Source organism: Heliangelus exortis, chromosome 1 (assembly GCF_036169615.1).
Source record: "Heliangelus exortis chromosome 1, bHelExo1.hap1, whole genome shotgun sequence".
Classification (NCBI taxonomy): Eukaryota; Metazoa; Chordata; class Aves; order Apodiformes; family Trochilidae; genus Heliangelus; species Heliangelus exortis.
In genome coordinates, this window is record NC_092422.1 from 56,326,883 (window position 1) to 56,354,605 (window position 27,723).

At 39.9% G+C, this 27,723-nt stretch overlaps 1 protein-coding gene across 2 annotated transcripts in view; it reads left to right on the forward strand.

Moving 5' to 3' along the window:
• Window positions 1–27,723, forward strand: part of MYO16 (myosin XVI) — a 368,492-nt gene that overhangs the window by 95,619 nt on the left and 245,150 nt on the right. For both annotated transcript variants that reach the window (XM_071743005.1, XM_071742997.1), the window contains exon 2: window positions 4,607–4,870. In XM_071743005.1, the coding sequence (XP_071599106.1) occupies window positions 4,645–4,870 (226 nt within the window). In that variant the 5' untranslated portion in view covers window positions 4,607–4,644. The remainder of the gene's footprint in view (window positions 1–4,606; window positions 4,871–27,723) is intronic.

The following is a 27,723-nucleotide window of genomic DNA, read 5'->3' on the forward strand; positions in this document are numbered from 1 at the left end:
GTAGTAATGATTCTTCTCTTTCTAGTGGTTCAGGCTGGACCCAGTCAGTAAGAAGCTCTACATTAGCAAGCATCCTTGAAACTTTTATTTTTCCTGTTAGTTATAGTGACTTCTTTTGTCCTGTGTTATTTAATAATAACAAAAGAATCTCCGGTTTTAGTATTTCAGTGTTTCATAAAGATTTTTATATTGTGTGCTTAAACAGAAATACAGATCTTAAAACAAGGAAACAAGGACTTAGGACTTTTTTTTTTTTTTCCCCCAAGCTGAAGCTGTTGCTGCTGTTGGCGTTGCTAAATTAGGACAGAGTGGTTGGCATACTTTAAATGGAGGAGCTTAATCCTGAGGATTTGTGGGCAGTTTGAGAAGGGAAGTGCATCTTTTCAAACCTGAGACAGACTATCCCTGTGCATTGGTACAGGCTGGGAACTGAGCAACTTGAGCTGTAGCCCTGCTGAAGAGGATGCAGGGACACAAATCTGAATGGGAGGTAGAGCTGCACACTGGCTGTAAATAAGGGAGACTCCATAGTGGGCTATATGAGGAGCAGTATGCCCAGCAGACTGAGAGAAGTCATTGGCAGCTTCTTCCTGGGGCTCGTGAAGCTGCACTTCCACACAAGCATTTGTGTAGTCTTGATCCCCCTAATGTAAAGTGGATGTTGAAGGAGTGGAGTGAGGATAGCAGAGGGCTACCAGGATAATTAAAGAAATGACAAAACTGAATTCCTCTCAATAGTGGCAATAATTATAAGGGGTGATGGTCACCAGGAGAACCCCACAGTATTTTTGACAGAAGGCAGTGCAGCACTGGAATAGGTTACCCAGAGAACTTGGAGCTTCTCCATTGATGGAGGTTTCTGGGACTGCTGACAAGACACTGTTACCTGGTTCAATGCCGGTGGTTAACCCTCTTGTTCTAAGTGGCAGTGGGTTAGTAATCCCCATCATTTCCTCCAGAAGCATGTCTATAAACCTCTTGGGTTTGAGTCCAGCTCCACCGTCAGGATAGCCAGAAATTCTTCCTCTTCTGCCACCAGTCGTTTCCTGTTCTACTAGGCTGCCATGTTCAGAGCAGGGATCTGCCTGGTTCTGAAAGTGGGACTGATACTTCCATACTTCCATGCCTTAAAGATGAGCATCTGAAAGATTAATTCAGATAATTTGCCTTATCTACACCTATAGTATGTTGTTTAATTCAGTCTTAATCTAAAGAGTCCTGCAGCTATTGTATCCACAGTCAGATACTGATCTTAAGTATCAGGTTCCAAATGTGTTGAGGGATAAAAATCTCATCTGCAACTCATTACTTCTCAGGTGAAACCAGTACCTTAGTGGATTTACGACTCTTCAATTTGCCTGAGCTATTTGACTCCAGATTCATACTGGAAACCACTTTGTGAGGCAGGTCCTAGCAGTCAAGCACTGTTCTTCATTGAACAAATAGGCACTCATGCAGAATGAAAGTCATCCCAGTAGAGAGGCAGAGGACACTGAGACAGCCACATCCTTCCTAAAACAGGAATGTGGCTGTACGGGCCCATCTTTGCTGTGCTTTATTTGACCAAGACATTGAGATAATTTGCTTGATCTCTCATCCTGGAGGAGCAGAGCACTGTGACGCCAAAGGTGTCTTACAGCTTGCAGCAGTCTCAGTTGTGATGTGGCAGCAAACATTCCTCAGAGTTCCTCCTCAGAGCAGAGGCTTCATATGAGCTAAGCTGAGGAAAAGCAAAGATATCCTTAAAGTCTGGTGTCAGCAAACACTGCTGATTTACAGCTAACACTAGAACATCAACAATTCTCACCCTCAGCTGTGTTCTTCAGATACAGACAGCAACCTCACCTGTAGCCTGTCAGAGCCCAATTGCATGGCTGCTCCTTTTTTCCTTCATAAAAGAGAGGGAAGGAACAGAGGTAGAACTCTTGTACAGGTGGACTCTTGAGCTACATTGCCAAACTTGGTTTAACACAGCAAGTTCTTTTTCCCTCAGAGGTGGGGAGCCTGGCTGGCAGGCACTGTACACAGATTTAGAAGTGTCAGGATGTAAGTTTAGAGTCTTACAACCCAGATACACCGTGTAGGCTTAAGGCATGGGTACTGAGATATTTTATACAAAGCAGAATAAATCTAATACGGAAGATTTGAAGTTTGCTCATTCCCCAGTGCTGTGGTGACAGAAAGAGGATGCAGGAGCGAGCAGCCTTGGGCTGAGGGTGGTGTGAATGCAGATCTCCTGTTTCACTCAATGGTCTGAATGCTGGGACTAAAGTGGGGAATAAAGTTACATCTCTGCAGTTTTATGGAACTGCCCTTTAATTTCCTAGTCTTTTCCAACATGTGGTCAGAAATGAAACATATAATTTAAGGTCAAATTGGATCTTTTTTTTATATACAGAAGTTGTTGACTTTTGACATACAAAAAGAAAGGGTTTGTATTTTGGCTTAACATGAGCCAATATTTGTTTCCAGTTTTTTAGTCTGACAACTTGATTTCTTCTAAGTACAATGTCATGCTAAGAAAGAAACAGAAATTATAGGGAGGGAAAGAGTAGCCTGTGTTAAAATAAGCTGACTGAACTTGACACATAGAACTGTGTTCTGTGCTGGTTTCTGTCATGGAGTTCCTCAATAAAACTCTGGGAACTTTTTGCATCAATGAATGCTCCTCAATTTTGGATAGTCAGGTTTGAGACCTTGGGTTCTAATTCATAGTGAGTACATTTAATATATTGCAAATAATATCATATAACATTAAAATAGTGTAACAAATGTAACATAGTGTAGTCAATACAATTTACAGAGTGATTGGTGTGCTGACCTAGGACTATCACTTTGGTGGGGTTTAATATGATATTATGATACATAATAGTTTCTAGAATATCATGCCTTTACAGAAAAACAAAAATCTTCAAGAAAAGAAATTAAAATTCTTGAATAGGACCCTGAAAATTAGTGATTTAAAAAGTGATTATTGTCTTTCAGGTCCTCATTAGAGAATGCTGAGAAGATTGCCACTTTATCCCTCTTTTTTTGAAAATAAGTATTTGCAAAGCACTTATGTGCTATGATGATGCAGGCTGTTAGGAAATTACTCATTTTGCCTTCAGAGCAGAGTTTGAATGATATTTACTAGATTAGACATATGTCAAGAAACAAGGATAAAACAAAGTGGTCATTTAGTTAACACCTACTTACCCCGGTGCGCTTAATGAGGTAGGGGTCCTTTTATAATGTAATTACATATTTAGCAAAAGGGGTACACAAAAGCAGCCTAATTAAATTTTTACAATAATGCTTTATTTTGGTATTTCTTCACTACACAAGGGGACTTGTGTCTGCATCCCCTTCAAGAGCTCTTCCATAAAACTAAGGAGAGAAAACCTCTCTCATCTGTGCTGCTGATAGTCCTTACAATTTACAAATTTGCATACCTAGCTGTCATATGAAGAAAATCTAAGTATGTGAATGAAATAGAACGTGAGAATTACAAGTGGTTGGTTGGTCTCCAGCCACCACATCAAAGGCTTTTAGGGTAGGTTAGTCAGTACATCACTGATGTGGAAAATGTGGACTCACATTCAAGGACTCAGGCAATGAAATTATCTAACAATGAACTAGTCTCCTTTTGCAAATAGAACAGTCCCCAGAGAAGCAACTAGCAGTAAGAAGTCTCTTACAGCTTTCTCTCTCAGTGGAAAAGAGAACATACTGGAAAAGAATGTCAATGTTACTGCAGTGTTGGTAAAAATATTAGATTTTACAGTAGCAACAAATTTATGACTTATCAAATCACTAATCAAATTTATGTTTTTTACATGAATAATCTGACTTGAAGCTAATGCTATGGCTGTTAGGTTTAACTGAATTAATGACACATTTGTGATCGGTTTCCAGATGAAGATTTCAGTATCTGACTATTTCATTAGAAGATTCCATTTGGATGTCTCTGGACAATGTTGTGGGGTTTTTGGTTTGGTTTGGGTTTTTTGGTTTTGTTTTGGGTTTTTTTTTTTTTTGTTGCTTTAAAAAAAATAAATAAAGCCTTACCCATTGTTAGGAAATGTCTGAAATGACTTTGATGTTTCTAATAGATAGTTGCCTGAGTACCCACTGCATACTAATGAACTCATTATAATTATGACATGATGATTTTTCTTCTCATTGAATAGCAGGAATTTGCTAACCTAAAGCAAGATGGAGATGAATAAAAAGGAGGCACAAGTATCAGACTGGCAGTTCTCTGAATAGTAGGCTCTTGTTTGTAGGCAAATGCGAGCCACTTGGATTATATTGAATTATTTAGATATTTTGCCCATCTCACGTATGAGCTTTTAATTCTCTTTCTTCTCACAGTTGTTTACATGAATTGAGTTAGTTTTAAAAAACATATTGCTGAATTAATGAAATTGGTTGTGTTGCTTCCAAAGTAAATGATAATGGTATATACACTCCATAGTCAGCATTGATTGAGTAGGAGGAGCTCACACAATAGATTTATGCACAGCTAGAAAGGACGAGAGGAAAACTGGTGGATGCTTCATGCCACATGTGAAAACACACTCTAGCATGATCTAAATGTGTTTTTCTTTAATTTTTCTTGCAGGCTGTTTCCAGCTATGTAATGCTTTTCGGTCCCATGAGATGGAAATTGAGCAGTGCTTGCTGGAGTCCCTCCCTCTGGGCCAGCGGCAGCGGCTGGTGAAGCGGATGCGCTGTGACCAAATCAAGGCTTATTATGAACGGGAAAAAGCTTTCCTGAAACAGGAGGGCTATGGGAAAAAACTGAAACATGGGAAGAATCATCGAGTTCACTTTAATCTTGCTGATATGATACAGGATGCAATCATCCGTCATGATGATAAAGAAGGTACTTAGTAAAGTTGAGCTTTTCTCTTTTCTTTTTATTAACGTGAAAGTTTCAGAGGAAGAGCTTGCCTGTTCTGCTTACCTATCTGTAGGGAAAGTACAATTTAACATGATAATAATCACGGAGTGACTGCCAGAATATACAGTCATGGATTACATGCAGTGTATTATAGCTTGCTACTTAATTAAATAAGACACAGAATGAACCTTCAGAACACTAATGAATTTAGTCTGAGGTTAATATATGTATAAACTAATAGATTTCAAAACCAGTAAGGTCTATGACCATCATTATGTATGGCCTCCTATATACCTATATGAGCCACAGAATTTAACAGAAGTTACTATGAAAATTTGTTTCTCAATTTTATCTAAAATCCGGAGTGGTGAATGCTGCTGTTAGTGACACTGACCAGAGCAATTTGATGGTGTTGCCCCATAGGTGTACCAAAAGGCAGGTAGTCTTTCTGGTTGTGAAATGGTGGTTATATCCTTTGGAAACACATAATCATACTTAAGGGTTTTTTTCCGTTAGTTTCCTGGCTTAGTTTGAATCCCTGGTGCACCTGACAGTAGTCTAAAGATTTTTAAATTTACTCCTCAAAAGGGAACCAAACCTGGGAATAAAGATCTCAAGTTTTGGAAGTCTCCACAAGTCCTCATACTGCTCAGGGGGAAGGATACAAGAAAAGAACTGATGCAATGCTTTTGGCAACACCTTTGCAAACAGATTTTATGGCAGCTCTTTGTAATCACATTAGCACAAAACTACCTGAAGAAGGTAGGCTCTGAAATAAAGTGACATCACATAAATGAATTGGCAAGTTTCTCCTAGTTTTTAGCACTTTGATTAGTTAATGTTTGTTTGTTTGTTTTTAATCAGTCTTCAAAATTCATTTTAGTAGATGTTTACTATAACTGTCACTGCTTGTCACTGAGGTACAGTCCTACATATTTAGATCTGTACAGGAAATTAATCAAAGAGCTCTTCAAGTGAGTGCCCGAGTCATCATTGATAAATAAGTTACAAATAAAATCCACAGCCTTTCATTCTACTCTTTTAGTGTGTAAAACCACAGGGGCTGTGAGGATCGTCTTCCTCTATGTTCCCATAGCTCCCAGCTTTCTCTAAAAACCAAGCATAATACCAAGTATGACTTTTAGCATTCTGTAAAAGTCAGATACTGGAGGCTGTTTTTGACATTAATGCTGAAGAAATGTAGCGTGCTCATTGGAGTGGTGATGGGGCATCAGCAGCCTTCTGTGTTGCCCATACTTGGCCTTGGGCTTCACCTGAATCAGAAAAGAAAGTTCAGCAACTACTGAGACTAAATAGCATGAATGTAAAGAAAAGTTACATCAGGAAGAGGAAAATAAGGTGGGGGAAAAACTCGAATGGTGTCCTGCACTTGGAAGCAGATAAAATAAGTTCCACAGTCCCTCAGTAGGACTAACAACACTATCCTGAAGTTGATGCCTGTGGTTCTTTCACAGGACTATGAAAAATTGTTATAATTGTCTTGAGGCAGCTTGAAGTCCTACAGGTGCCTCTATTGTGATTTTAGACAGATATTCCCACAGCTCTGAGATGAATAATGCTGTGCTAAAAATATTATGTAAGCCAATAAATTAAAAAAAAAATAAAATTAAATGAATAATTGACATTCACAGACATAAAAGCTGCTCTCCTACTATTGCTGCTGAGTGGAACATCCAACCATAACTCTACTGAACATATATCTACATTATGATTTCAGTTCAGATTGGACATATGCTTTTATAGTAAATATCATATCTATTCTATATGTTTGGACTTGCATTATGGAGCATGCAAACTAGATTCCTTTCATCCAAAACTGTCCTGGAACATGTACTCTGGAAGCACACATAATGCCTCCAAAGAGTGTTGGGTTTTTAGTCTGTAAGACCAGGCTAGATAGAAATTGAAGTAATCCTACTGAAAGAGATCTGGCTGGGGAAGTTGGGCTTTTGGCACCACCTCTTTCTCTTGTCTCTTTATTCATGTTTCAATCATTCATTCAACATTCATCCTTCATATGAGCATCACTATTTGCTGATGTGTAAATATAGCCAATAAGCTAAATGTGGTGGATCCTGATAATTGCATGGAGTATCCTCATCCTCACTGCATTTTCACATTGACTTTATCTGTACAAATGGAGTCAATACAGTTCTGGTGTGAAAAAGAAGGTATGAACCCTCCCGTTCACTGGATTCTAAGGCAGAAATGACTGCAATAGAAGGGTGCAGTGAGTGAGCACACATTCCCTGACTCTTTCAATGTCCACACCATCTCTTCAGTTCCTCATTTTTGGGGAAAATGACCTGGGGGACTGGGAAAGAGGTTTTAATACTGGATTAAGCAAGCAAAGGTGGGGGACAGGTTTTAAGAGCCTGTCAGCCTTCCTTTCTTCCCCTAAATCCATGTCTGGTCTCCAGGATCTGGCTTTTACTCGGTGTTCAGTAATCAACAGCATTCCCAAATAAACTCAGTTTGAATATAGGGAGCACAATTAGGGGGAAAGTATTTACAAAATGCTTCTTTTAGGAAAAGCTGGGCATTGGACAAGCATTTTTTTTAAAAATAGCTTGGTGCAAGTAAATAGCAGAGTTTCATTAACATGAATTAGTAATAATATGGTAATGATTTAGAATAAAACCCCTCCTGCTAAATGAAGATAAGTTGTGTGAAAAATGGGATTGAGACAGATCTGAATATTGTATATTTTTGAGTAAATGCTGAATGTAATCAGGATGAGAACTCACCAACTATTCAAAAATTCAGTTTTGTTTACTGAACGTTAATAATCATCAGCAGGGTATTTTAATGCAGTTTGAATGTATTTACTCTTTTAGAGATAATTTGCAAACTAGTAATTTGATTTATAATGAGATATTTAATAAGAAGTGTAAATGTGTGTTCCAACATATTCAATACTCAAATAGCTTTAGTAAACTGAATTCTATCAGGCAACACATTTCCTTATGATTATTAATTTGGCTTTACCTATGGCTGTGTTTTTCCTTCACTCTTTAAACTGGAGAACTACCAAGGTCTGACTGTCCTGTCCTCTTCTGAGGCTGTTGAGCAAAACATTGTTGGTTGATGAGTAATTTTACTTGGTCTGGGGTCTGGTTATAAACAATTTGTGTCAGCTCTATAATGATTAAGTAGAAATGTAGATCTGTTGCATGGAGCTCATGGAAGAGCAACAAGGCCAGGAGGAATTATACAGTTATTAAAAAAGGAGATAAAAAACTATAAGACTTATAAAGCAGTGCTCTAATCTGAATAAGTCTGAATGCAGCTGGTAATAATTTAGCAAGAAAGAACACCTATTCTATAGGCCTAAAAGAAATCTAGAGAGAGGTGTTTTATAGATCTATGAAGGGAATTTAAACAGTGTAGTATAAAAAGAGGAAAGAGTGGAAATTCCTTCTGGAATATGATAAGCTGTATAGACTGGACATCCCATTTGGAAACGGTGAGAACTAGTCTGGCTTGGTGGCTGAGATAAATTGGATAACATGACTACATATAAAGATGAATTTATAATGTGGCTGGTGAAGAGACATTTCACACCTGAGTCTGATTGAAATTTTACTCTTAAGAATTCAGTGTCTTCATTATTTATGAAGAATGCAATATATCTTGTCCAAAATTACTGTAGCAGCTGCTACTGGGCACAAAATGCATCTCTGATACTGCATGCTAATAGGTGTGATTATTAGTTGACATTAAATTTCATTTTAGAATGGGCTTCTAGAAATTTTTACCCGTGACCTGCTTTGTCTGAACTTTAGAAATTAAATATATGCTCATTATATTTCTCAAAAGCTAAAACCTAGTAAAATCTTGCACTGTTGTTCTATTTGGAAACATTTTAATTTTTTTTAAAAATTTATTTTTCCTAACTGAAATTTTATCTTTGATCTGGCCCAGGGAAATTTAAGAGAATAAAGGGAAATCTTTCTCCCTGCAGCTTCCTGCAATTTCTCTGTTTTAAGTTATTATGCTTTTTAGTGCTGTTGGTGAGTTATATTCACCCTCACTACTAACAGTGAGCATCTGGAGAGCTTTTGCACCTCTCATTCTTAGGGATGACATGTAGAGAAGCAGAAGCTGGTCCCTAAGTGAACACACTGTGTTTTCTGACACCAGTTTTGTTACCTCTACTGCTGGCAAGGAAACACCTGCAGTTCATTTGCCTTTCAATCCTGTGTAGCTTTGTTCTATGAGATGTTAAACCCAGTCAGATGTTAAACCCATCAGTCATAAGATGTTACTGCAAATTGAGGGAAATGTAGTCAGGCAGGCTTCTGCATCCCATTCCTCCTGACTGAAACAGGCATGCTTGCACCTACACTTAGCATTATCATGTACTCAGATTTTCTTCTCTGATACTCTTCCAGTGTTTGCTGAGTGTTTGCTGAGCCTGCAAATCAGCTTAGAACCATGTACAACCTATTAGGAAATGAACTGAGTGATCAGGAAATAAACGGAGTGAATCTGAGCCTGAGGTTCTGCTTCAAACACAAAAGTGTAGAAGCACACAAAACCAATAGATCTTGGGTTTTTTGAGTCTTGAGAATAAGGAATAAGCATCCTTACTAAAGCAATGGTGGTGGGGTTGCCGCTGACAACCATGGGAAACGTTGTCTGCTTTAAAAGAGGTGATTTTTTGAGCATAAACTGATACATGAACTTGCCATAATGAAAACTGTAGGTAAAATTGAATGTAGCAGTTCCGTACCCAAATTCTAACATGGGAGAAACTATACCACTGGGTTTAGTTTCGGTCATCTTTTGGTATAGTCTGTAACTCAGCCTTTCAGAAATCCTGCAACATTACCCAAGTCAAAAGACTGTCAGGAAGTCTGTATATGTTGTGTAATCTGTTATGAAAACTCTTAAGGTGTAATGTAATCATGATGTATTGACAGGAAGCTGAACATGAGCCAGCAGTGTGCCCAGGTAGCCAAGAAGGCCAATGGCATCCTGGCCTGTATCAGGAACAGCGTGGCCAGCAGGTCCAGGGAAGGGATTCTGCCCCTGTACTCAGCGCTGGTGAGGCCACACCTCGAGTCCTGTGTCCAGTTCTGGGCCCCTCAGTTCAGAAAGGATATCGAGGTCCTGGAGCAGGTCCAAAGGAGGGCAACCAGGCTGGTGAAAGGACTCGAGCACAGATCCTATGAGGAGAGGCTGAGGGAGCTGGGGGTGTTCAGCCTGGAGAAGAGGAGGCTCAGGGGAGACCTCATCACTCTCTGCAACTCCCTGAAAGGAGGGGGTAGCCAGGGGGGGGTTGGTCTCTTTTCCCAGGCAGCTCTCAGCAAGACAAGAGGACACGGTCTCAAGTTGTGCTGGGGAAGGTTTAGGTTGGACATTAGAAAGAATTTCTTTACTGAGAGGGTGATCAGACATTGGAATGGGCTGCCTAGGGAAGTAGTGGATTCTCCATCCCTGGAGAAAAAGAGACTGGATGTGGCACTCAGTGCCATGATCTTGTAACTGCAGCAGGTGTGGATCAAGGGTTGGACTTGATGATCTCTGAGGTCCCTTCCAACCCAACCAATTCTATGATTCTATGTATACCATAAGGTCTGCTGCTTTGGCAGGGAGTGGAAAGTCAGGGTAAGAAGACCAGAGAGATCCATAAACTCAATCTTTAGACAAAAGAGATTCTCCTGTGAAAATCAGCATTTCAAAAGGGGAATGCCTATTATCTAAACTTAATTAAAGGCCATTTCCTCCTTTTCATGGGCAATATGCTGATTCTGTGGCAGTATTGTGATTCTAAATAGCCCCAATACCAAAGTGTATTAGTACTAATGCTGCATCTGTCATCTGGATCCTTGGTCCTTTCCATGGAAGCTCTACCTGACTGTGTTTTACTCAGCCCTTTTCAACACTGTTTGGGCTTCTTCCTAACCCTGCCCAGCTACCAATGTGGTCTTTTGCCTGGGATGGAGTGGCTGGGGACAGCCTTACTTCTCTTAACAAGGGATTGCCCCTAAAAGGTGGTTTAAAAAGCAGAAAATACCAGTATTCTACTTCTGCTGTAGTGACCACTGCTGGGGGAGGCCTCCAGGGACTAGGTCCTAGACCCAGGACATGGGTTGCAATGTAGTTGTTTAGTTCTTGGAAATAGACAGGGATGCAATCTCACTTCTCCCTTGAGATATCAGTTCTTTAGACATTTGAAAGATTTTATGCTGTTGTGAGATTTGGTAGTATTGCTACATTTGAGAGGATTGGAGTCATAAACACAAAGAAAGATTTTAGTATTATTAGGTTTTTTTCAGAGTACTATATAATATACAATGTTAGGATAATTTTCAGTTATATCAATTAAAGGAGTGTGTGAGGAAGCATAAAAGGGGGCACAGGTGGGGCTGATGCTCGAGTGTAATTTGCATCCTAACAACTTTGAGTTAGAAAAAGGACCCAGGGGAAAGGAAAGCAAAATCCATTCAAAAGAAGAATGTGTCTTCATTTGTGGTGGCAGATGAGCTGACCGTTACCTTTCAATAGTTAGGAAAATGTGCCAAAAATGTTATAGTGACCGTTTTTATTCACAGGAAAAAAAAACACAACAAAAACAACAACAAAAACCAAAAAAACCCCAACCAAACAAAAAAAAAGAGAATGATTTGAAACAGAAAAATGAGGATAAAAGTGAGCTGAGGTAAACTACATTTTTAATTCTTTATTTGCATTGTTGCCAAATTGACTGACTTCTGTTTTTTCATCTCACTAGAATAGACGTGCTTGTGCTTTACTGTTGCATCTTTTTTGTAGCAAAAGCAGCTTGGTTGGTTACAAACAAATTGTTCTGGAGAACAGTGGGTTGCACTGCCTTTTTCTGGCAAATATATCAGGCCAGTCTTGCTTATCCTTAGAGATCAGGATTAAAAGTTGCCAGTTTTTTGGTTTTGTTTTTTTTTAAAAAAAAACCTGGAAGAGCCAGGATGCAGGCAGTAGTGGCAGGTATGTGAACCTAAGAATCCATTAGGTGAAGCCAGATGACAAGTAGCAGGACCTTGGAGAAAGAGACTGAGGAATGAATACCACTGAGATTGTGCAGTGTACACTATTAACTGCAAACATTTTTGTAGTTATCAAGAGTGGGAATATATTCACTTTGCCTGTCTGCCCTTGGGATTTTGACTTTCAACCTACCTTTTGAGCTGTTCTATCACACTTCTCAAAGTGATTGCAGGAAGCTTTGCTGATTTTACCTGTTGCATGATTTGGGATGAACGCTTAGAATGCAAGGCTCTAAGGTTTTTAAAATTCACCAAAGCCATGAATGAGGGCTGCCTTTTTTGTGACTCAGTAGTGCAGAGAAAGAACATCAAGTTCACTATAAATGTAGTTACAGGGAGGTTTGCCTATGTGGAGCTATTTTGGATTTTAATGTTTCCTTTGAGTCAGTGAAAGTACTGTTGTTGATTTACTAGGTACTATTGTAGAAGAAATCACTATACACCTGTATGATAAGATATATAATTTAGTATTTATTGTCTAATCCTTAAGAGACATGATCTAGACACTGAATAGTAAACAAACTACTCGAGAGCATGTCAAGTTAAGGAATTGCACAAAATTTTGTCCAATCAGGGGCTCTTCGAAAGAGAGAAAAATGTGTATTGTAAATCAATACATTTGCATGACAGAAAAGTACGTGCATTCTGTATTGGAAGTCTGTAACTCTGGAAGACATAATGCAGCTGACTGTCAAACGTGCTGTGAGGTATTAATTAGCTCTTTATATAGAAAAAAATGAAGCATCTCAAGCACCTGTTGTTGAAGGAGCTGTTTCAAAGGCCCAGAAAGTAAGGGCACGTTTCAAACCAGAGAGTCTTCAGTTCTAGAGGGTACAGCCATGGTTGTTAACCTTGTTTAGCTCCACGTGTGCTGAATTCAGCAACACAAGGCATCTTTTTGTTATGGCACAGGGAAACAAAATGCCTTTAGTTGTTGAGTAACAGATGTTAAGTAATTAAAGGAACCCATTTCAAAAGCTATCATAAAATCACAGGGAGATGAAATTTGAATACGTTTGGATTCCTACAGGATTCCAGATGTGCTTTTTGCTTTTTTTTTTTCCTCCATGTGTTTACATTTTAAGTAATTTGTTAAAGCTGAGATGAGAACTTAACGTTAAACTATTTTTTGTTGACCAAAATATATATGTTTTCTAAGATACAATACTTATTTCATTGGAAAAAATGAAACTCATAGAAAAAGTTATAACATCATAACAAGTGAAGGATAGTCTACATGGTGTAGATTTTATCTAACCCTTTTTTTCTGCCTGTGGATTGCCTAATCTAGGAATGCCTCTTCTCCCCAGCTACTTTTGACTAAACCCTGAAATCTTCCTGGCTTGTTTCAGCTTCTATTTTTGTTTCTGCCCTTGCTCAGATCTACCTTGATTTGAACAGCTATGCTCTACCTGTACCAAGTAGGGAACTGAAGACAAAGCATTCCTCCCATTTTGGGTCCCTCCCCAGTAGGGAAGTCACACCAAATGTAATTAGACTGTTTATCATCAGATGGAATTAGAGCTTCCTCAGTTTCTCCACTAACTGGGGTAGGAGCTGTGACCCACCCATTTCTGCTTTCCTACAGGTTTTGCCTGTGGGTTGCTTCAAGATCTCTTTTGGGTCTGTGCAGTTCCCTCTCCCACAGCCTCTCCTCTCCACTCTCCCTGGACCCATATTTCAAGTTTCTCAGACAGTGTTTGTCCTGGGATGGCTTTCTGCTGAGGAAGGGACCTGAGAGGCAAACTGAATGTAGAGTACAACACACTATAGAAAGTTGCCTGCATAGGAAGCTGTTGTACAAAAAACTTGATGTTGTCATCATCCCTACTAATTAATATGGTTTCAAAACAAGAGTATATACAAGACTTTTTGCAGCCTCATTTCTGAGATATATCTTAACTTAGCAATTCCTATTTAGCATTTTTGTTGATCATTGTCTGAAAATTATCCCTTTTTTTTTCTTTTTTTTTTTTTTTTTTTTTTTTTTAACAAGTACACAGGCTGTCTAGAAACTTAGCTTTTGGATTTTTCTTTGAATGATAGATTTCTAAACCATAGGCATTAAATGGCTCATTTGCATGTAGATAAGTCTACTCTTGAGCTATAGCCCTATAAATCCAAAGAACAACATGTTTACTTAAGTAGAAATCATATTTTTAAGTGTTTTCTCAATTACAAGAACAAAACACACTACTTATGAGGAAGCAAATATTCTGAAGAATTTTAGTATTTACTTTTGAACTCACTTTCAAAATTCTCACCTATTTATTTTGATGGACTATGATATAAAGCTTTTCTTCAGTGGGATGTTTTATTAATGATTTTGCATGATCAAAGTCTAATTCAAAAAGCTTTCACAAACTAAAATGTCAAGAAATAATGTTCAGAAGACCCTTGCCCCCTAGACTTTTTTAGAGTATAATCTGGTCTGAACAGATAACCTTTATTAGACATATTACTGTCTTTTTTTTTTTTCCTTTTAAGCCTATTAAGCTCTTTTATACTTTCATGTTGGTGCTTCTCTTCATAAGGTTTTTCTTTCCATGTAACATTCAAAGTTTTCCACTTTCCATGCTCTGTCACCCAAAGGCAGCAAGAAGCAAGAAGATTAGAGACTCACAAATTCACTGCCAGTAAAGGGTTGTTAAAGCATCAAGAACCAACACATTTTCACCTGGCATTTTTCCTCATAATTTCAGAAGGGATACACAGCTGATTTTCCAGTATCATGTAGTGGGATATAAGACTATAAATAAGTAGTATGCAGAAGTCTGCTCTCTCAATGAGAGATGGCATCCATTAAGTGGCAGATACAGCTGACATTCTCTGGAAATTGTTATAAGTGGCAAAGATTAAAAAGAAAGATTACTGTGATGGCAGAAGAACCCTGTCTAGACTTGTAAAATAAAAAGATAGCAAAGATAAAAAGATACCTTTTTCATCCAATTTGTGGCTGATTTCTTCTTCAGTGGTTTTACTGTGCTTCAAATTGTTTTCCAGTAATTTATCAGTACAAAATGAAGCTTTTCTCTCACTTACCTTAAATATTTTAATTTCAATCACAAATTAGTCTGTCATAGAAATTAAGCTGGAATGCTCCAGAAATCAATAAAAAATAATTTATTTTTTTTTTAAAACCTTTTAAACAATAATATAGAAAAATCAACTGCACTTGTAATAATCCCTTAAAATCTTGTTGATCTTTCAGTTAATTTTTAAAAGGCTTTTTCCAACAGGGTATCCATTTAAACTTATGCAATGGAGTAGTGTTGATAAAACGGAATACCTAAGTATAAGACTGGGAAAATAAGTCATGATGGGATCCTGCAACGTAAAGATAGTAAGAGTCACTAAACACAACGATTTTTTAAAATTGCTATGTCCTGTCTCTTTAGACTTTTTCTCTGACTCTGTCCGCCCCTTCTGCCTGAATCACAGTACTTTTCCCAGTAAAAGCACAATTATATTAACAGCAGAGCCAGATTTATTCGTATAGTCTCCATATATAGTCTAGTATATTTTCTTCCTCAAAAAATTCTAAACACAAAATATATATACTATATATACTGCTTATTATTTTGGCCGTCATGCTATTCTCTGACACATGAACTGAAGGATTATTTTTTCTCAGTAGAGTGAGGTATCATCTTAACTTGATCTGCAAGGCTTTTTAGCTATTAAAACCTTTTGCATGTCAAGTTGACAGTGACCAAGCTCCATATCTAGGAGAGAAAAATAGGTAAAAAGGTTATATGGCATAATGACTAGAAAACTGTTTTTTCTTGAATATTGTTATTTGCAGCCATCATGGTAACAGGCTATTACAGTGGAGTAACTGAAGCGTGTACAAATACAATCAATGAATTCAAGGAAATGGATAGTTTAGCTTCTGTTTCTGTGTGGATTGCATCCCAGTATGGAGGTGGGAAGGTGAGTAGTTAAGGTGAAATTGGCAATACTTCTAAATGTCTGGCTTTAAATAAGGATTTTAAGGATATGTTAAAAGTAGAATTCAGACAGTCAGCCCAGGGCTGCTTGCTGCTTTCTTGCCATGTTTCTATCTGGTGACTATTACAGTGTAGTGCATATGTGACCTTGAAGGAGTACACAGTCATACAAGGCAAGCAATAAGATGGTTGCAGGAGGTAACTTCTCACACTGTGCACTGCTTAGGGTTTTGATTACATTCAGACTCAAAAGGCAAACATGACACCTTCAGCACTAGATTGTTGAGCTAGGGTTAGTGCTCCAGATTTTATAAATCACAACTGTTGTTGGCATTTAGTGGTAGTTTTTCCAGGATTTCCACGTTTACCCATTGACAGTACAGGAAATATGATGTAGTGTTCTTAAAGCTGGAAGCATCCGTGTGAAATTTGAAGTGCTGCTTTGTTTCTTAGTCTAATAAGGGTAGCATGTAAGAGGGTACCAGCTATTGACCCTTTTAGTAATTGCCATCTGAACTTCAATTGCTACACTTTTTTCCTGTAGGTGATGGACACTGGACTTCTTTTGACCTCTCCCTAAAGATCCTATTGTACAAATATTTAGAATGCCACAAGCTGGATAAAAAAGGACAGATGTGAAGTCCAGGTATATATAGTTCTACTAATGCTTACACGGACATTAGTTAATTATCCCACTTTTTCTCTGTAGATGTGTACATGCAGGTTCTCCTGGATCAGTCCTCATCTCTTTTACTTAGGAAACTTTGCCTTGTAGTAACTAAAGCACTTATAGTGCAGGGTTCTCCCCATCTTCTCCCTGATTTATTAGTTTAATGTACCAAATACATGTCAGGTGCATAGAGTGGTGAATGAGAAAGTGTGGCATTACATATCACTTGGGAAATTTCAGCATCTGTAGTTTTAGCTCATCATTGCATCCAAAATCTACTGTGTGATGTCATATAGACATGGGCTCCATGGAGTGACTCACTGATGAGTCAGGGGATGTGCTCCATCCTTTTATTCATATCAAGATTGCTGAATTCACTTGTAAAAGGACCTTAAGATGTCTGTCATCCAATATGCATAATTTTGGAGAGATATGAACTAAATAGTGTGTTGAACTAAGCAGCTCTTACTGTAGTATAAGAGCAGACTAAGCAAAGCAGCAGAGAAATCCCTATGGGGAATGCTTGAACTAATTTTTTTTCAAAGCCAAAATACACCTTCAACTTGTTTGTTAGATTTCCCTTTCCATGACCTGTGAAAAAGACATCATTATATCATGTGCTGTATGAGTATAATTTTGTCTTCTCCATTCTCACCAGATTGTGACAATCCATACTTATAAAAGCTTAAGTAAAACATATGTAAACCAAAATTTGCTTTACATCTCTTAAGTATCTCGGATACCTGAAAAAGGATACTGGTGTCAATAGACTGAAATGTGTTGATAGATTGGAATTTGTAATACAGCAGGATGTACCTCCACCAGAAAATGTTTCACAGCACAGAAGTTTTAGTGTGCTAAAAATGACATATAGAAATACAAAAGATTTTAATCAGAAAAACTTCATTATGTGGACTTCCCAGGTGCTAGGGTGAAATAGTGGAGACATGGTGGAGAATGCGGGCAACAATTTCGGTCTAAACCGTCTCCCCGAGTGTTTCGTCCGAAAGTGACCCTTCTCCACAGACCGTTCGATACCCCGAAAGATTCGGGTAAGAGAAACCTTTTCTTCTCTTCGACATCGACATCAGTAAAACCGATGATGGGATCCTATGTAAGCAAACCTACCGGCACCGCCGTTGCCGAGCAGATTGTAGCCCAGGCGGAAAGGCAGGAACCCCTCCGCTATCCGGGTCCTGAGACCGCCTGGGACCTCTGGGGGGAGGTGTATAATCTGCTGGCAAGTCTCCACTATAAGGAGACCAACGGCGACATTATTGGTGCGGACAACACCTGGCGGGTCGTTTGCAATCTATTAGCTCTTATGAAAGCCGAAATAGAAGTGGCAATTGTCACCGCTGCGGCTCCATTATGAAAGACCGAGGCATTTCCCCTGAAGGAAATGCCTGCTGCGACCCCCTCGGCACCACCCTTCGAGGGGGAGGAGCCCAAGAGAGCGCCAGCCGCGACCCCTTCGGCACCACCCTCCGAGGGGGAGGAGCCCGAGAGAATGCCAGCCGTGACCCCCTCGGTGCCACCCCTGGAGGAAGGAAAAAACGAGCAAGTATGTCTGGGGCTGACCAGTGGCAAGCCTGCCATAAAGGGCATGTCCGGGAAGCCCCACCAAACCGTGACCGAACTCCTATCGGATATCGGCCCGGAAGTCGAAACACCAGAAAATGGTGGGGCGGAAACCGCGGCTTGCAGCACCTCCGGCTGCCACGGAGAGTTACCCCCGCCGCCGCCCCCGGCCCCACGGAAGGCTGCAGAGAAAAAAGCAGCCCCTCAACCAGCAGCAGTATCTGCGCTGGAAGACAAGATATCGGCCCTGCAAGACCAGGTCACTCGGGCCGTGCAACTAATAGAGAAGCGGGACGTCGAACATCGCCCAGCTTTTCAGCAGTACAGGAACCCACTCACCAGCTCTGAACAACGAGGCACCACGCAACTAAGATCTTCGCGTATTTGTCATCTTTTCCCCCACAGAAACTTAAAAAAAAAAAAAAAAAAAAAAGGGGGGGGGAATGTAGGCAGCAGGTGCCAGGACTTGCCGGGTGATGGGCCCGGACGGTGCTCGCCCCGCCTGTGCCCAGTTGGGGCTGGCCCAGGTGCGCATGCCCGGGTTCGGCAGGGTGTGGTTCCTGAGCAGGTGCCAGAGCCAGGCGGATCGAAGTCAGTTCACTGGTACTAACCCGAACCAACACGAGCTCGATTGACTCTGTTCGCGAACTGAGCTCACGCCCACGGCGAGATTCGTCTCACACAACAGAGACATGATCCTGCTCCCATGAAATCCATTGAAGAAATGGATTCTTCTGGAATCCAATTCCAGAAGAAATGGAAAATGCTTCTGGAGATGATTTTTTGAATGTAATTAAATACAGATAAATGCTGTAAGAGCACTCTGAGGGACAGTTGTTCCCTGCAGGTGCCTCCCTAGGGCAGCCATACAGGGCCTGGCAGTCATACAGGATATGTTCCACTACTCCAGGTAGGATCCAGGTATCCAGGGGGGCAGCCCCAACCCTGAGCATCCTGGCTTCTCCCTGGGGACAGGACAAGGTTGGGCCAGGACAACAACCTGGTGAGGGGAACCGAGGCCAGGCAAAGGCCCAGTATGGCCCAAGTAAACTGTGGGGAGGGAGATGGGTTGAGGCCAGGCCAGGACATGGGTTTGGAGATGGGTTCATCTTGGTGTGGCTTGGGTCCCATGGCTGGGCACAGCAGAGCTGTGGGTAGGTGGGCTGTGGTGTCACTAGGGCAGGGACTGGTGGTACTGGGGGGGCTGCTGTGGGGTCCTGGGCTGTGGGCAGAGTGGGGGAGTGCTGTGGGTGGGCAGAGCAGAGATGTCATCTCTACTCTCAGGGCCTTGACAGGTGCACAGCATCGTACAACATCCAGATGGAAAAAAAAGAAAAAAAAAGAAGGTTGTCATTGCCTGCTCTCCTCTCTCAGTCCTTCTGTTCTTTTGTCTTATTTTTCTGTTCTCCTATCTTTATGCTCATCTTCAAATGAGGCAGGGAGCTAAACCAAGTTTCATAAGGTTAACCCTCAGCTGTTTTGTCTCTCTACCAGCCCATGGCAATGAGCATCACAGACTACAGCTATGAAAGGGAGTGCCTGACCCCCATATATTTAGTGGTGAGAACGACCTGAGAGCAGACATCTCCTTCCTCCCTCTGATCATTCATTTGCCACATTGCTGAGTATTTTGAATTAATACATGGATATCTAATGTCCCAAATTTGTTCTGTACTGCCTGGTCTAAGTAGGCTTCCTTGTGAACACCCTGGGAATTCCACTATACATACAGAATCTGACAGCCAGTGGTCTACAGCTGGAAATTAGGACCATTTAGCAGCTGCTAAGCAGGATAATAGCCCATTATCCTTGAAGATCTCAAATACAAATTGTAATGGCTTGCTTACTGGGCTTCTAAACTAGCTGGCATAAACTTGGTCTGTATGGTGTGAAAGTTAAAAGTGGGACTGAGTTGTGCTTCTTATGGAATATATGTCAGCAGAAATTTGATTTATACCAATTAAGTAGCACTGGCATAGGCTTGACATAAGTGGTGGGTGAAACAGTGGGTCTGTACAGCCTATTCAGCAGAAAATTTGTGTTGTATGCAAATTGTTTAACTTTTACTATTAATTTTTACATGAGGGAAAAGCCTTGTATGGCAGTGGTTTTCATATTAAGCTACTGATCAGATAATGAGGTATTTTGATGATGTGTGTGTTAGTATTTATCATTCAGTGACCATAGGATTGTAACACTGCAAAGTCTGAACTAAATTTAACATATATAGTAAAATATTTTAAAGATCTGAAACTTATACTCAGTTCTACAAACATTTGAATGTACAATCAAGTACGCCTGCAGCATAAAAGGTAGCCTAAAAATCACACCAGTAATTTTAAGAGCTTTCAAATTGATACATTTTTTCTTAGGTGAACACAGTAGGGTGTGAGCTTTTGTAATAACTGACTGTAACCTGCTGCTGATGTTCTTGCTCTTTTTAGTCACCTTTGTCAGGACCTCCAGCTGAACCCATATATGGGAGAAAGATATGTACAGAGAATGCAATAGGTGACCTAAATGCCTTTTTTTTTTTTTAACCTTGAAATAGATAACTCACATAAGCTAGCTAGAAGTAAAAGATTTGAGAAAGCTCATATTTAAGTTTTCTGCATAATCAACTACTTTCCCTTAAAGGTGACTTTTAGAGCACTTATCTTATGGTACATTTTAAAAAGCTTTGGTTTTGTTGTAAATTTATCTAACTCACAGAAATGTAGAACTCAGTAACTCAGTCAGCTGTGTGTGAGCTGTTCCTGATGACACAGTTATTTTGGCCAGGGAAGTAGCTACGCTGGCAAAACCCCTTCTGTGCTATCAGCTGTGATGACAGAAGCAGTATTTTTGGCTAACGTGTTATTTTTTTGAGATGGTGTTGAATCCTTTTAGCAACTGCTCAATAATATATACAGGTTGTGATGAGGTAAAATCACAGCAGTTCCCTCTCTGTGACCTGGCCAAAACTCTTGCTCTAGATGAGCTAATTCAAAACAAGGGATCCCTGCCATTTCCTGGTGGCCCTGGGTGTGCCTCTTGCAGCAGTATCTTTGAGCTATAGAACTGAATTGAAGTCTTCTCTAAATACTGTGATTTAGGTCACTGTTTTCCCACAGCACTCTAGATATGGTCAGTGCATGTATTTGCAAGTAAATGATGTAAATTAGGGCCTCTCTATTTGAAAGAGTAACTAAAAAGCAGGAAGGAGTTGGAGACTGTGGACTGAAAAAGAAAGAAAGGTTTTAGGAGTCACTATCCTAAAAAAAAAAAAGAGAGAGCGAAATAAGATTAATAAGATTTATCAACTAGATAATGTGACCCACTTATTTTTAAACTTTCTTCCTTTGAAATGATATCAGAGTCTACACTACCTTTCCATCAGAATATCTGTCTTTTCAGGCATGCTGCTTTTGACTGTTGCCCATTCTCACTTTTGTGTAAGGAGAGAAGTTAATTTGTATCAGTGCTTGGGCAGCATAAGAAGCACACACTAGCATTTTTACGGCCAATACATTTGTGGCTTTAATATTTTCCAGTGGAGGCACAGACTACATTAAATTTTATATATTATGTATTAAATGGAAGAGGGGGAATTTGCCTGAAGACGAGTTTTTAAATTTAGCAGTTCTTAAATAATGAGCTTCCCTAAACTCAGAAATTTCTCTGGCTGTATCTACAGTGACAGAAATATCTGCCTCTCAGAGGGAACTGTGACCCTCCTAACAGATCTCATTGAAATTTGACTAAGTGCCCATGTGGCCCGGAGATATAAATGTTATTTTTATGTGGTTTTCCAGTTCGAGGCTATTCAGGAGGGCTGTTTCCCTGACCTGCAGACTGACAGTGTCTTGTCAAGAAGCTGTGAGAAGTGCTGAATGCCTGGGCATGGTAGCATCATAGTTGAGGGTGCAAGACCTGGTAGGAGAATAGCAGAGGAAAAGACAGAAAGTAAGAGATCTGACTTGTCATGTCCCTTCCTGTGAAACTTGAAGTTCAGTCCCACAGTGGAGTGATTAAGTCCCTCAACTACTTCCAAGATTGAGGTCTGACTGAGTTCTCAAAAAAAGAAAGGACAGGATAGAACTAACTTGTATCTTGATATGAGCCTAAAACTAAAGCTGGGATAGATACCATCCAGGACTGTAGGACAACCTCTGTCACCCTGTTTGGTTGCTTGGCTTGTTTCTTTTTAAGATAATGCTGTGTTGAATGGGTCTCAGGAATAAGCCCATCAATAAACATCAGGCTTTTAAATGCATCAGAGATTCAATGGCCCACTTGTTTTGGTGCCACCTTAATCTGATTCCTGGCTTCCTGGAGAAAAATATTGACTACAGGAGCTCTGCCAGGAAGGATGGAAGCATCAGCCCTGTTCTCATCATTCCTCAGTTCAGACAGTGGGCAGTATGGCTTGGACATGAAAGGCTAATATTCTCAAATGAAGCTAGTATGGAAAAAGTCATTTTCCTCTTCATTTCTGCATTCTGTGAATGACATCAGCACCTAGCTGTCCAAATCTTGTGCGTGTTTCCTTGATGGTTTGTTGTCTTTAATCTTTATGCAGCAAAGGTTGCAAGAGTTCTTCAGGAAATAAGGAGGTGTGATTTGAAATATGAAACTTTGAAATATGTTGCCAGTGATCACAGGAAATACTTCAAGGATGGAAAAAGCAGCAGGATTACAAATCTGCTGCTTGAAAAGCCCACCAAGGGCTTGACTAGTCCAAATAAGCACTGTGAACTTAGATGGTTAGAGAGTAATAAATGTATTTGTCAGGTAAACAAAAGACCTTAAAGGAATTACTAAATTATCAACAGTGGTACTCAGATTTTAAAACAAATTATAGCAAAGGTGTGAGGTAAATATTTTTCTAAGACTGAATTAACTAAAAAATTATTACATCTTGCTTGATTTAATTTTCTCTTCTGATTAAAACTTATCAGAAACTGACATTTATCTGCTCTTGTACACAGTTGAGTTGTATACCAGGTTCCTCAGAAGTACCATTGGTACCATCTGAGAGTTAAAAGTGACTGCTGAGGAATACAAGAAGAGTACTGAAGAGTACTTGATGAATCTGTCAAGATTTCTAAGTGGTGTATCTATTCAGTGTTTAAGATGCCAGTGCTGAACCAAAGATCTGACTGTGGAGGGAGTAAAAGGCAAAATAGGACACTGCCTTAACTGGTGGAAGTGGAAGGGGTGAAAGTATGTTCTTTCTCTTCTTTCAGTATCTCTTTGGTACAGTTTAACACTGGTCCAGCAATTAACTGAATGACATATTCTCTCTTAATCCCCCTCCCCTCCTTGGTAAAGAAAAGAGAGAGAATAAGGGATAGAGATTTACATGCTGGAAACTAAACTACACAGCTTTAATGAAACAGTAATGATAAAAAGGAAAAAAATATTAAATATATATGAATATACAGAAAAGCAATACCATGTACCTCCTCCCTTCCCCCCCAGTAACTCTCACATCACCACCGAGGCTGCAGGGCAGCCCTGGGAAAGTCCAGGCTGGACTCCTGGAGTCAGCAGCAGTCGGGAACTGGAGGCAGGAACACACAGATTCAGGAGGGCACGGATCAGGAGCAAAGGCAGAAGAATGGATGGAATCCTCCCAGTATACTGAAGCAAACAGGAACGGGCAAAGGGAAGCACAAAGGGTGGAGTCAAAGAAGGGGCTTGACCCTTGTGATCCCTCAAATTTACACCTAGTATGATGCATATGGGATGGAGTACTCTGGTGAATTTTGGTCATTTGTCTTGTCTGCTCCCCCCCTAAAGGCAGGTTGCAGGTGTGACCCCTTTACTCCCTTTCTCTTTTCAGAGCTCAGAACTTAGCAGTGTCCTTGGTTCTGCAGACCATTCTCTAGCTGTAACTATAAACATTGAGTGTTATCTGTCCTAGAAGCAGACATGGGCTGAGAAACTTGCTGGTAATTTCAGCAAGTAACTATAGTCAAGCCACCAAATAGAGCTACTTATGAGAGGCTTAGCAGAAAGTGAAATTACAAGACAGAAAATTTGCTCTATCCTAGCCCAAACCAGGACACACTTCTGTTGTCCAGTGGTTCTGCTTCATGGTCAGTTTATGTCCAAACTGCTTTCAGCTGTTGCTACACCATTCTCCCTGTTCATACCCATTGCCACAGGAGATTGGGGTAATCCATTCCAGCAACAGCATGGTTTTAGCTATGCCTCTGCAGTGACTCGTGTTTCTGCACATAATGAACAAGTAAAGCCTTCCAGGTAGTTATTTCTGCTAAACTAAAGAGAACAACAACAGCAAAATGTTAACAGGAACAAATTTTACACTGGATAGCTGCAATTCGCCAGAAGAATTTTTAATGAAACATATACTGGCACTCTATACCACAGAATCACAGAACCATCTGTGTTGGAAAGGACCTCTGAGATCATCAAGTCCAACCCTTGATCCACTACCACTGTGGTTCCCAGACCATGGCACTGAGTGCCACATAAGTCTCTTCTAATCTCCAGGGATGGAGAATCCACCACCTCCCTGGGCAGCCCATTCCAATGCCTGATCACCCTCTCTGTCAAGAATTTTTTCCTAATATTTAACCTAAACCTCCCCTGGCAGAAATTAAGTCCATTCCCTCTTGTCTTACTGGGAGCTGCCTGGGAGAAGAGACCAACCCCCCCCTGGCTACCCCCTCCTTTCAGGGAGTTGTAGAGAGTGATGGGGTCTCCCCTGAGCCTCCTCTTCTCCAGGCTGAACACCCCCAGCTCCCTCAGCCCTTCCTCACAGGACTTGTGCTGGATCCCTTCACAGCCTCCTTGCTCTTCTCTGGACCTGCTCCAGGACCTCAATCTCCTTCCTGAACTGAGGGGCCCAGAACTGGACACAGGACTCAAGCAAATCCAGTTCTAGTAGTAACAAAAAAGATAAAAAAAGTGTCCAACATATGTAAAACTTAACCGCTGGCCATCTGCTGCAACATTGCCCTGCTCGTAAGTTTGCATTACCATCAGTAGATGATCACTGGTGAGCTCTTGATAGCCCTTGGATCTCAAAGTTCATTTCCAGGCTCTGCTGTCACTTCAGATCTGTACTCCTTCTGTCTGCAGTATTTAATATCATAGATAATTCTACATGCCAGAGCAGCTACATTCTAGCCAATACAGCACAGCCAACTACTGGTTATTGCCATATATAGCAAAGTCATTAATATATTACACAGCACAGTTATACAAAGCTAAACAAAATTAAAATGTGTTATGTAATTGTCACCTTGTCACTAGCCAGTTGCTTAAAAAGTTCAAATACAGCTCCAAGCAAGCCAAGAGAATCTCAGACAAAATAAGCCTTGAATACATTTTCTCACATGGGAAGCTGGTGTAAGACTTGTGGCTGGTAGCAAGCACAGCAAAACTGACTTTACTGGATAATAAAGGTGCATAATAAACTGCATTCTAGTCAATACAGTCAATGGAATATGCAAATCCAGCTGATTGGAATCATGTAGTTAAAATTTTAACATCAGTCATATGTAAAAAACTATCTTGATTAGTATATTTCTTTACTGATGAGACTTTATATCTCCAGTGATTGTTAAACCACCTTTACTAGATACAAAATTAGGTGTGAAATTCTGCTCCTACTAGTTGATAATTCTGTGTGTCAAATCTAGAAGATGCCAGACACTGGATGGACCTATTTAGACACACAAAGGAAGGGCTTGAGAGTTTACCAAAAATTTTACTTCCAGGTTTTTTTACATAAATGTTAGTTAGCTTCATGCCTGAAAGCCTGTTTTCAGTCTTCTCACTGAATTTTTAATCAAATTGCAAATGTTGAAAAGTATATGATAAATGTTACAAATAAAACAAGTTTTAAGAGGAAGCAGTGTAAAAAACTCCCTTAAAATTGCATTAAGAGATACATAGCAGTTCTGGACTACAGTTATCTATGACTTCCTGTCCTCATTAGGGCAATTAATTCCAAATTACTAGCAGTAACTAGAGCAGAGCCGTTCTATCAACAAGAAAAAAAATAATGTAAGATTAATATTACTTCTGACTAGTAAAATCTGAAGTAAATGACATGAGTTGCATAGGAGGGAGGGGGATTTAGCTTCTGTGATCTTATTTTCTTAGTTGTCTTTTTTATTGTGTTTTGCAGTCGGAATGAATTCAAGAAAAGAGGAATGGTTTTTGCTTGTTTTTATATGCAGAGGGATGTAGTTCATAATCCTGGCTCAGGGCACAGACTCTTGCTCAGTTTGTATATTTTACCCTGATAGTCTTCATGATGTGAATTTCCTGAAGCCCTGATTAAACTACATGCAATAATGAGGAAAAATAAAATGGACAAAGAAAATAACTACTGAGCTTTAATCTGTTTACCCTGGTTTTCTGTATGTGACTGGATCAGTTGGTTATGGTCAAAATTATTTAATATTCTATTTTGAGATCACAGTTTGTGTATTAATTCTTGATGCTGTGATCTTGTCTGCATTTCTGCTGAGGGGAAAAAAGAAAGCAAGATAATCCCCATTCATTCTTATTAATTTAAATCTCAAATCTAGAAATGGTCTGTCGATTTTTTTTTTCCAGCAGCAGATTGTTGCTAAATAGATCTGGCATTTCTTCATTTTGCATAGGTTCTCTATAAGAACCAAGTCTTTGGGGATTTGATGGAAGAAAGAGATTGAATAAATTGTTTGTATTTTCTATTTGCAAGTAACCACAGGCTCTTTCTGTTACTTGGTTACTGTTTCAGTCTCCAGATGAAATTCTTGTGGAAATGCAGTTTCCCAACCCTTTGCCTCACCATGTGTCCTTCTCCTGCCAAAAGAGAAGTCTTTATTCTCTGTCTTTACATACAGGGACCTACCCAAAAGCCTATTTTAGTGATTGCAAGACTCTTAAACGATTAAGTTCATCGCAACGACTCAAGAAGAAACTACATTTTATATTTTCTGGGATTATTTTGTGCCGGGATTATTTCATGCCATTAGAGTCAGTTCTTGAATGCAGAAGTGGTCAGAGATGATTGCTATGTGTGTCCTTTTGCAAATGGGGAAAGGAAGTACACCTTTTTGGCTAACTCTTTCTTTGGTTTATCCCATCTTGTAGAAGCACAGAATAAGGATGACATTTCATAATCAGCCTTAGTCAGTGTAAGACTTCTGCCATCCAAACACAGTGTGCTTCCTCTTCTTCCACATGAGAAGTGCCTTTGCATCTTCTGTGCTGGTGTTTGAGGAGGAGTTACGCAGGCAGCTACGTTGCTGGGGCCCAAAACTAGCTCTACCAGGAATGAGAGAAGAGACAAAAAAAAAAAACAAACAACCAAAAACCAAAAAAACTTTCCATTTGAATATGCAGTTGCATAGGTGGGGAGAGCTGACACAAAGGAAGAGTGGGCCATGCAGCTGGTAACATGCCTTACCCCTTTTGAGAGCAGTGCAGTCTGTGAGAATACACCATAAAGACTGCAGTTTCAAGGAATTATATACTCTCACTGATGGAATCAGTTAAAGCTTTCTTGGGAAGAGAATTATCATAGTTTAATAATTTCTGCAAATCTCTTTTAAGGACTATCCACTTTGATTTCCA